The sequence below is a fragment of the Rhopilema esculentum genome, chromosome 16 (assembly GCF_057945365.1).
Source record: "Rhopilema esculentum isolate cy_ngs chromosome 16, ASM5794536v1, whole genome shotgun sequence".
In the NCBI taxonomy this organism is placed as follows: domain Eukaryota; kingdom Metazoa; phylum Cnidaria; class Scyphozoa; order Rhizostomeae; family Rhizostomatidae; genus Rhopilema; species Rhopilema esculentum.
Window position 1 is genome coordinate 12,006,081 of NC_142830.1, and position 11,686 is coordinate 12,017,766.

General features: G+C 35.3%; 1 protein-coding gene across 1 annotated transcript; it reads right to left on the bottom strand.

Moving 5' to 3' along the window:
* Positions 1–349: 349 nt before the first annotated feature.
* Positions 350–11,643, bottom strand: LOC135682010 (endoplasmic reticulum junction formation protein lunapark-A). Its single transcript, XM_065196709.2, has 12 exons — positions 11,112–11,643; positions 8,763–8,804; positions 8,344–8,531; positions 7,789–7,847; positions 6,951–6,991; positions 6,358–6,441; positions 5,755–5,806; positions 4,360–4,563; positions 3,779–3,849; positions 2,571–2,679; positions 1,786–1,971; positions 350–1,464 (listed from the first exon to the last, which is right to left on the bottom strand). Exons 1-12 carry the CDS (start codon positions 11,145–11,147, stop codon positions 1,364–1,366), a joined length of 1,173 nt encoding a protein of 390 aa, XP_065052781.2. The 5' UTR covers positions 11,148–11,643; the 3' UTR covers positions 350–1,363.
* Positions 11,644–11,686: the final 43 nt, after the last annotated feature.

The window sequence follows — 11,686 nt, forward strand, 5'->3', positions numbered from 1 at the left end:
ATAGAAAATAAAAACCACTGGATTCCAAGAGAGAAAACGAACTCCTTCTGTATACACAATGGCGGCTTTTTTGTTTGTATGTAGATGGATTCCAAAACTGCTAAATGAAAAGACGACCGGGCTCTGCCAATTATCCGAAATATTCCTCCTAATATGTTGTAAAATGTTTGTTTTTTTCAAAGCCTTCTTTAATTCGTTTTATTGGGACTTTTCTCATTTTGTTCAGTAGCTTATATAGTATAAGCCTCATACATAGAGTAGTACCATAGTCCACCCAGTGTTTTGTACTTTAATTCCTCTCAATCATGATCATTTTCAAGTTGTAGCCACACCACTTCCAAGAAAAGTCTTATTTTGTACACAAGACATATTTCTTTGATATTATATGCTTCAAAAAACGGAAGAGCTAAATGCTTGTGAAGCAGACAAATATTCAACGCAGTGTTTTAAGAAAAACGATGTTTGATTAAGCTACGATCACAGAGTTAGTTTTCATATTTACGATATTATGCAAGTCTGTGAAGGCATTGTGAATAGTACAAGAAGTGTTTGCATGACAACAACAACAACAACAAGAATAATAATGAAACTGTGAAGGCAAGTGTGGGGCATGGAGCAAAAACGTTATTGATGAAAGCTTCGTTTGGATCAAGGCCCAGCACAGAGCTGATAAAAAATTCACCTTCTGTATTGCAAAATCCTGTTATTTATAAATAACATCGATCATACTTTACTGATAACCCCAAACCGCAATGTCAACAGAAAGCTAATCATTACTTCGATGTCGTCATTGCCTTGGCAACTTTCTGCAGAAAAATGACATGGTTGCTGGAAAACTCTTTGCCTCCGGTACGCTATTGCTAAATGATCAAACACTTTTAAGACAAAGTCCAAAATGATGTGGGGAAACTAGTCTCTTTCTTAAGCCTTAACCTGCGATTCAACTGCCCCGACACCTTTGTCCTTGAGTACCCAACTAATTGTCCCATATCAAAGTCCCCCGGAAGGTAGAAACGGCGATATATACACTTTTGAAACTGGGAAAATTATCAGCTATTTGGAAGTGTTCGAGTTTTTGGTTGAGACATGTAATGCCCAGTTAGCTGTAGTGTCTATTGTTTTCGATTGAATATAACTGTTAGATCAACTGAAACACGTGTGTCACTGTACAACGCAGGTATAGGATGCAAACATTACCTGTTGAACACTGACCTCATAACAAAAAATATTGAGCATCTAATGCTCACATCTCAAATCTTGACGAACGGCCTTGATTAAATTAGTAATCATTCAATGCCTTCGTCAGATATTCATTGAGAACTATTAATTCACCCCCCTCTTATATTAGTCATCGGAATCAATTTTATTCATCTTCTCCGCTTATATCTTTATTTTCTTTTACAATACCATCCGCAGCTCCATCGTCCGAAGAACAGCGTTCCTTGATGTCTTCATCAGTTTCATCTGAAAATAAAGAGCTATTCATAAAATGTGCACCTTACGAATATAACCGTTTTGAGGATTCGCAAGAAAACAGTAGGGGTTCTAGAAAATGCTTTGTAAATCTATGCCTGAAAACAAAGTTGAGATACAGCAACCTGAACATTTATTTGGCTTTTGTGGCAGTACAAAATTGTCAAATTGAAGATCGCTAATACTATGTCCTATGACTCAAGAATATATAAATAAAGAAGCAGTTGGCGTAGTCTTATGTTCGGTACAAAAAGAACAGCACAACTGATCTCATAATTTTTAGATATTAAAGAAGTATAATAAATGGAATACCAGGTCCAGGTTTTGATTCGACTTCCTTTGAACTCTCAAGGTCACTTTCGTCGCTTTTACCTTCCTCCTCTGTCTTCTTGTCTTGATCAGTCCCCTGGTCTGACAATTTAGAATCTTCCAGTGCTGGTGCATTTGGCCGAGCTTTTCTAGCTGGGTTTGGTGCTCCACAGTAGCAGCAATTGAACGCTATGAAAAGGACGTCAAAATCAAGATGAAGAAGATTGATTTTTTCCGTGGTCTTTCTGAACATGTGAAATCTTCTTATTTGTTAAATAAATGTAGTTTTATGTGATTTCATTCTTAGTATTTTATTGAATTAAACTTGCTATTAATGTATACCCGTAAGCACTTTTAGGTTCTTTTCAATCATTCCAAGCAACTGACTTGTATTCTGCAATTTATAGCTGTATTTAATGAGATTATAGTTTAAAGTAGCCAGCTGCTTGAGTCAGAAAAAAAATTAAAAATTCAAATTCAGCTTCTGATAACAGTTTTGAAAGCATTATTTTGAAGGAATCAATCCAGCCACACTCGCAGTTCATTAGGCCCCCCGTTTATTAGTTGTAAGGATTAAGTGTGTATATTAAACAAAAAGTTCCTGAATTAAAGAGTTTCTTATCATCACCTTTCATTCTTTTGGATATTCCTAATATATTCTCTTTCAAACATACCCCTTTGTTTTTTGGACCTCTATCTACTTCTTTCCATGAAAATGACAGCCCCATTCTATATTTTGAATCCCAACCATCCAACTAGGAGTATTCAACACAAGCAACAAAACTTACCAACAAATTCGAATTCATCCTTCAGTGCCATGCCGTTATGTCCATGGCAATTCTTGCAAATCAACGCGTAACGATAGCTCGGCCCATCTCCGATAAAGTACTCGGCAACCTATTGAAAAAATTAAATTTTTCATAATTTATCTATATTAAAAAGAAAAATCAACATTTTCGTAAACAGAAGGGAGGCTTCGTATGATGTGTAATAAGTGTTTCTGCCTTTCGTGCCAAATAAATTTTTAGCATGATTCTGTTGTTGGGTCAACAACTAATGACAATTAGAGAAACATCAGAAAGCAAAATGCAAGGACATTCAAGATTACTAAACTGCCAAAGAATATAACATTAATAGCAACTTAAAAGTAGAAGATTTGGCACCGAAAATAAGAAATGCTGTATTCCTCTGTATCTTTAAAAATTAAAATTGAAAATTTAAAATTTGAAAAACGAATTTAAATTTTAATATGTTAGCACTACCAATGATAAAAAGTAGAATTTCTACTTTAAATTGTCATTTAAAGAATTATTCCATCACTTTGAAGGATTTGCTGAAATTGAATTACCGCTCAATAGCAAATGTTCAGTGAGCATGAAATCAGAGCAGTCAAGATTGCTATTCACCGTGCTATTATTAAATATTATATGGATAAAATAGCTAACTTATTAATAACTTATAAGGTATTCATAGCTTAAACATCCCTATGATAAAAATATAATTCATACGAATAAATATACTTGAGTATTTAACTATTATTTTACTACATAAAGTACAAATACTTATGAATATAAACTATAGCGAAATGAAAATTAAATTTATCTAAATGTTATGATTTCCCTTGATTTTCCGGCTGATTTTGGCTATAATGGAGTGTTGGAATGATATAAAAGACAAGTAAAACATCTACTTGAAAACTGAAATGAAAGTTACTGCTTTACCGCTTTATCATTTAGTTACACGCTTTCAAGTACAGAAAAGGATGGTTTTAAGTTGCTACTCTGAATTCACCCTTGATGCGACCATCAGGCATCTCCGGATTGAATAATTTAATTATTGAATATGTAAACTTAAGTGGAATTTTTGTAGGTGGTTCTTGCTGAGGAATATTTGTAAAAACTTTGTCAGTTTTCGATCCAGAACCTTGATAGTTTTTTGTTACTGTTATAATATGCCATAAAATGTGCTTAATCAAGCAGCAATTGAATGAAATCACCTTGTCAAATACAGATCGCTCCAAGGGCAAAACCGGATACATTTGAAGTGTGGCTCTGGGTCTCGGCGTTCCTACAAAAACAAAAAAATGCAGTAGGTGTAAGATATGTGTATACAGAGCTTAGAATAACGAAAATACATAACAACCATCAAGGTCACTGAAAAAGCTCTTTGATCGACGTAAAATGGATCTTTAACAAGCTAGAAATCAACAGAACAAGTTAAAAAACAACATAACTATCTACTGAACAACATAGAATTTATTTCAAAAAACTGTAATGGCAAAAACATATCTTAAACATCCAATTTAAGCAAAAAGAGTTATAAATTAGTTTCCAACGGAGAGAAAGTTGCAAAGAATAATAGTGCTAGCGAGACAAAGCTGACAAGTTGAAATGGAGACAAAGTGAACTTGCTTTCGATCAGCATCTGAATTAACTTAGTCATTATGCGACGTTTATACTATCAAGAGTGTCGTACGAAAAGTACTCAAGTATTGTATGCTTCCATTTATCTTCCAACATAGTTTCCTGAAGTGTCTTTAATTTTGCACGATATATATATATACGATAAGAGCAAAACCTGCGGGAGATTGATTTCCATTTCGCTGAATACCAACTGGATACGGAGTTCTTTGATTCATATTGGGAGTGGCAAATCTTGGTGCGAAATTAGGACCGCCAGGCCTAGGAGTGCCTCGTAGATCTTGCATTTGTGGGCTTTTGAATAGTTGGTCTCCGTTTATCTCCCCAGGTTTAACACCGTTTGTTCGGTGACGCAGCTCACCTGAGTAAAGGAAAATCATGAATGATTTTGAAAGTGCAGGTTTTCTAAGGAAAACGTAAATATATTTTAGGAAGAACTTATATCTTAAATATATGTCGCTAATAAAAATTTCTCTAATATATGTGAGATACTAATTTGCAAAAGTAAATTATAGTTCTTGACAGTATGATAACAAGATGAACATAACAGTCATGATAATCCTGTAGCAAATCTATGCTGCTCTAACAAAACGTAAAGCTGGGATCATGAAGCTTGATGTTTATAGGAAGAATAGAAACATCAACAATGATCGTTCAGCTTCAATGACATTCCTTTCAGAAACGAAATGGGAAATTTCCCCGAGTTTCTTATCTTCCCAGTGCTTTTTAAAGCTTTGAAAGATTTCACAGCCTTATTGCTATTAGACTGTCAATCATTTGGAAATAAATTAATGGCTCCAACGGAAGTCTGGAAAACAGCTCGACAAATATACTTTTTGCATAAATTTGCATTTTGCATGCGACTCACTACATTAAAATAGTAGGTTTTGCACCTTTAGATCGGTATGTTCCTATTCCAATTCATTTATTTTTCATTAAGAAAAATAACTGTAAAACCATAAGTGACTGATTAAAACCTACTTTCACTAGTGAAACAGTGGCGAGACAACTATAACATTGTATCAATGACTGAAGGTTCAAAAGTACTTGTCAATCACTGCAAGGGATTCTCTTTAAGCCAATGGGTCTGGTTCGTTCTAGCTTGGGTCACAAACCAAGCGAATATCGACTCTCCAAACTTAGTGAGTCGATATACGATTTTGTTTCTGATGCAAACTAGGTGAATCATTGCCAAAAGTACTTGGAACACCCAGCAATTTGCGTCGTGTTTATATATTTCTCAGTTTTTTCCCCGAATACTCCTATTTCCGCACCCCCTCTCCCCCCTGAACAATCTTGATAATTTAGAAAAATATCATAGAAGTTGCAGAAAAAAGTGATTTCCTAATCCCCTACGTAGTTTTGTAGTATACCAACGTGTTCAAATGTGTTTAAAGGGGGGAGGGGAAGAGCTGAATATGCCCTTGAAAACTGACGTTTACATACCAAGATGTTTGGCAGGCATGGTAGGTGCCTTCTAACCCAAGCAATGCAATATTGAGTAGTCAAGAAGCAGCAAAGAAGTCTACAGTAAATGAATGCAACTTATCACCTTGTGATGGTGTTCTTGGTGTGGCTGGAACCGATTTAATAGCAGTATCCCTCTGTAGAAAGAAAAGGATCGTGTGAAAAATCCAGTAATACGCTTTCCCCACAACGAGGTAAATGCTGCGTCGAGGTAAAATTTGCATCGCCTCCCTTGCTTCACCTCAGGAAGGGTAAGGCCTTAAGAGAACAACATATTACAATGTACATGGATATTATATGGCTCCGAAAAAACTTTGGCATTTTCCAAATCTTTTAACTTGAATCACATTATACATTTCCTTAAAACAGTTACGACCAAGAGATATAAGCGCACTTTGTATGTCCCTTGATGCGGAGACCGTGGAAGTGACCTAGTTTATCTATTTTATATATAAATATATATTTATCACCAGTTAGTCAAAAAAATATTGTTAATGGCTAACACAAAACAGGGTTAGCTACTAGCTTCAACCTCACCTATGGAAAAACATGAGATGCCAATCTAGGTATAACAAGGACATGCAGGTTTCAAGCTATTAGACAAATTAGAGAACATAGATTGTTCTCTTATTCTCGCGTTAAAGTTTCAAGTAATAAAATTCAACAAAAACTAAACTAAATAGCAAACCATTATAATCTTCCCTTCAGGATCAAATTTCTCAAGCAGTTCTTTGGCAATTTTGTAGGTTTCATTATCCATTACGTCTTCAAGCTGCAAATGAATGAACAGCGGTGAAACACACATAATGATATGATTGTTAGATAGTCTTTTACAGTAAATAATATTTTTCAATGTAACATTTCTTTGCATTTGCCACCTAATATCTGAAGATGATTTTAAGGACGCTGAGAAGCTGTGCTTCTCGAGCATTGTCCTAGTTTTTCTTCTTCACGTGACCACACCTCGCGATTCCTATGCCTGGTTATACACAGAGCAGGCAATTCTCCTCAGTCTGGGTGAAAGTTTGGTCATTCCAGGGGCTCTTCGATCCCTTGGATCTGTAGTCCGGCATCCTAACCACTAAACCCACCTTTCACAATAAAACATTAAATAGAAAAATGACTGCTGCAACATGCAACAAGTGATTAAAAATAACGTCCGATGAAAAGTCCAGAATCGGAGAAGAAAACTGCTCAAACCGTTAAACTGTTAAATATCAAAGCATAAAGAAAAAACTAGTGATCTTAATCTGCAATAAATCTATATCCAAAAGAACTCACTATTTCCTTTTTCCGCTCATTTAGATCGTCTATTGTATTTCCTTGAAGAAGGAACACACAAAATTAAATAAATACATTAATATCGTAGTACGAAAAGCAGAAACATGACATACTTTAGCGCTTTCCACCTGCTGCCCCACTGAGTACAAACATTGGATAATGAAGAAGGGTGAGCAAATAAGTAGAAATATTAATAGCAGGTAAGTATCAAAGGATATTAATTTTACTGTACCAAAGGCTTATTTTTAAAACTTTGAAACAATGCCCAATAAATTTGAGAAAATTCTATACACAAAACATACAGTATATAGGGTATGGCACAGATTTTCAGGACCCTGACCTTTTTGCAAAAAAGCTGAAAAAGACCAGCTGTATCCAAATATATAAATGCAAAAAGAAATAGTTTTTATAATGATCATAATAAAAAACATCAATTTTATTTGACTTTCCTCTCATTTTCGATTTACTGTCAACCAGAGGTGGTGCCAGAAATCTTCTGACAGAGAGGTTTGAGATTCTGACAGGGGGGCTAAAATGACTAAAATATGCAGTTTTCATACGTTATTTTGTCAATTTGCTCCGACAATAACCTACAATTTCCTCCGATAGGGGGGCTAGATGCTTCTGACAGAGGGGCTGTAGCCCCCCTAGCCCTCCCCTGGTGCCACCGCTGCTGTCAACATGTCTACTAAGAGAATAAATGTTTGCTGCAAAGGCAGTTTACAATAAATGCAAAGAACCACAACATTTGATACACACAAGCTTCATTGAAAGGTTGAATATTGAATCTTATCAAAGGCATCATGTCTGATTCGCAAAATGAAAGTTTACCACTTACTTATCTTTTTTATTCTTGTCACAAAGAAAAAATGAAAACATTTCTTTAAAAGGTAGACTCTAGAAAGTAAAGCAAGAATAGAACTTGAAATAAGATTGCAACAACATAATAATATTTTGATTTTCTACCCTAAACATAGGTGACAAATTTGATATATAATATAAAAACATAGAGATTTGGTAACCCTTGTTGACAGCCTGGTTGAGAGCAAAACAAACAAACTTGTTATAATGTTATATTACTTTTGAATTCAGACTATCTAAGTATAAAAATTAGCACTTCAAACTTAATCTTATACAATTTTTCAATATATAAAGACCTTACTGACAAGAAATGAACCAGTAACAGTGCCATGAGGGGACTGGGGGGAACCCCCTGTTCTCAGCAAGATCAACTTTGTGTTTCATCTAAAGTCAATGAGAAAATGTTGATGGAGGGGCAATATTTTGGCAATACACTTTTTGTGATGAAATCTTAAGATTTTGATAACCAAACTTTAGCCATGGATAATCGGCAAAAGATATACACAAATATACCGAGATTGAGGAAACTTACAAAAGAGGGAAACAGGCAAAAGGAAGCAGCCACATGGCCCTGTCTGACCAATTATCTGGCAACAGGAAAAAGTAAACTACAGCCATTGCAACCAAGTATGAACAGATCGAGATTGTCAACAAAGACAGAACAATCTTCTTCTGTAACTTTTGATTTCTTTGCAATGTTGATTCCAGTTTCTTGACATCCTGCATTAAAAAAACAAAATTCAGTCAGGCAAACAGGAAAAAAGATCTCATCAGAACATAATTAATCATAACATTTCCAAAAGGGCTTTTGTAAAAAACTTTCCATTTGAATCTTTATCTGCATTTCAAGAGAATGTGCAGAAGCTCTACATATATGTAATGTTTTTGCTTTGGCAGATTGCACATGTTTACACAGCTTTGTAATAGTTAAATTATTTTTACAACCATCACCTCTTCAATTCCATCAAGTACTTCTCTTGTTGTGGCCCGCTTCTGAAAGAAAGAAGTTGATACAATTTATCATTTAGATTTATCAATCAATCATTGGCAATTCTAATCAACAAGCTCAACTCATTTAATACACAGTTAAGAGAGCACAAATAAAGAAAACTCAAATTGATTGGAGAGGTTCCCTGCTTATGAAGGATAAAATGCTAAGTTAAAAGGTTAAGTTTTAGAGTGGCTGATAACCAATTGTGAACTTCCAAATCCAAGGGACATATAATTTAGCATAGGGAGCTCTGGTTTTGTACGGTGCTTTTTAGTGTTTGGTTAGGGGGTTGACCAAAATTGGAGTTACTTATACCTAATTTTAAAGAAAATTTATCACTGCACATTTTCATGATAATAGGGGATATTTGGGTGGGACCCTAAAGAAATCTTTACTGACACACCCTTCATCTCAGCAATCAATACAATCAACGCTATTTTGCCACAAGGATGCAAGAGGAACAACTCATTAGTGATTTTTATTGAAATTGTAACTGTTGTTAGAAGAGGATGTGCAATTACACTTTTGACATAAGTCATTCAAAATATCAACATATTTGTTACTTTTTTGACATAATAAAAAAGCCAATATATTAATTGTTGAAGCTTAACATTTACTGTTTTTATCTTTTATTTATTTTTTATTTTATTTTCTACTTTGTTTCATTGTCTTGTATACAGTTGGGAATACAGTTGGAAGCCTCTCCTGTTTGGCCAAATTCAATGGAAAGTTCAGCTTATCTTTATGCAATGGGAATCAAATATATAATCACAAGCAGTTTTGATTTTAGAAGGAACGTTTTTTACTATCTGGTACTGACTTACAGGTCAGGGTGGCCAAGAGGTTTTAATGGCCCCATGATAAGATGAAAAGAAGAGTCCCCCAGTGAACTTATAAGCAGAGAACTTTGGCAAATACACCTTAATATTACCTTAAAATTCAGAATATTTCTTGCAGCCATGTTCTTGCATTCTGTTTGTTTTACATATGAAATTGTAGGCATACTTTTGTTACATTGGATTACTTCAAGTCATAAATGGAATTCATTATTCTATGAGACCCCCTAACCCTTGAGGCCTTGGGGCAATTTACCTCCTGTGCTCTGCCCTTTTTCTTGGTGGCCCTGGGGATGTCCAGGCTATCAAATTTCTTTTTCATAGTCCAACAATTTTGAAGTTTATGAAAAAGTCATAAAATTGCCTGCTATGACTAAGGATACTAGTTATATCACTCATCATCAGGTACCATCTTCTATCAGAAAGTTGGCTACCATGACCCTCCAACTATCCCAAAATCTGAGTTTTGGTTTGTTGTCATGGTCATAGATAAAACTAAGGGGCTAATAGTAGAGATGGGCCCCCAAAACCACCTCTACAGTGTTTTCAAAGGGACACCATCCCTCTTTCCAGAAGTTCTTCTGCCAGAAGCTGTTGACCCCTGGAGTCGTAGCTCATCCGCCCTCCTTGACAGTCTCCTGCTGAGTTAGCTGTTGGCCATTGCTGCTTGTAGCCCTGAACTAGGGAACCCTGCCAGGTGGTACCAGTGGGGTCAGGCTGGACCTGTAAGCTAGTGGAGGGAAGGGACGCTTTAATTCCCCATTCATGTCCTGTCGGAGCATGCCACTGCAGTGATCTGTTATATCACTACTAGTTGTAAATTTATTATTTCCATCGGTAATTTTGAAAACAGGGGGTGCTATCTTCTCGGTTAGCCTAGCTACTGAGAAGGTTCCTCCTCAAGAAATTCCCCTACATACAATTCTCCTCTTAGTATTTAAAATGTTTATATTTAGATACTTATATTGTAATGTCATTAATTATAGTTTCTGTTGCTATTTATCTGTCAAATTGTATGTATGTGGAATTTCACTGCACGAAATGGATATCACACTGCACCTCAATGTTAGGTATGGGACTACTGCAGTGATATGTTTCTGGCTGGCTTAAGTCTAGTTCTACAACATAACAATTCTATATTTTAATACGTTATATGCTTACTTTGATATATTTATGTCGATAAGAAAGAGTGTTCACATATTGATCTTGATCTAAAGGCCTGTAGTATATGAGTTATTAAAATATTTGTTCAAATCAAAAAAAGCAAAATGGCAGTTTCAATGAGCCTGTTTTTACTTGATTTATTGATTGACTGAGGCAATCATCTATTAAAACTTAAGCGAGAAAAGCAAGAATAACCAACAATGATTTGTATTTAATTTCAATATAGACTTTGAAATAGAAATCGCTACGTATGATAACGTTTTTCTACTACGCTACGGCCTACCACAAATGAAGGTAATTGTAACATACCCTAAAGCGGGACACTATGGAAAACATCAGCCCCATTTTAACTTTTCTGTTATCTTCACTTTATCGCATGCTGAAGAATTACACAATACTTTCCTAACATAAATATTTGCAATCAACTCTTCCCGTTGGAAAAAACTTTTTGAAATATTAAACTATTATTAAACGGCCTCTTTCTGACGGAAATGGCCTCGATCTCCAATACTGACACAAAGTTACTTGCGAGAGATGGCGAGAGAACTATTTGGAGAGAGGGGTAGAACAACAAAGTAAAACAGACTCAAGGGTGGAGCTATCGAAGCAATAAGGTGTTTTGAACCAAAGAGGGCGGCTTAAGCCACATTATAACACACAGTTAGGTGTATCGATAAGGAGGATGATCAAATTTAATACTTTAGCAAAATTATAAGATTTACAAGATATTTTGAGAAATTAGAAAATGGCCCTCAGCTGTACTTAGATTTTCTTCAAATATGTACATGAAGAGTTATAAGATTGCATTCTCTTTCTTTAAGTACTGCATCATACTTCGGTCTCGATGGAAAGTCACAGCTCTGCGAATGACAGTGGCTGTGAAA

Excerpts from the sequence above, each read along its gene's own strand:
- LOC135682010 (XM_065196709.2), bottom strand. The coding sequence starts at position 11,147 with ATGGGGCTGATGTTTTCCATAGTGTCCCGCTTTAGG. Across the intron at positions 6,992-7,788 it reads GACAAGAATAAAAAAGATAA|GAAATACAATAGACGATCTA; the intron begins GTAAGTGGTAAA and ends TCCTTCTTCAAG. Across the intron at positions 1,972-2,570 it reads GGATGAATTCGAATTTGTTG|CGTTCAATTGCTGCTACTGT; the intron begins GTAAGTTTTGTT and ends TCCTTTTCATAG.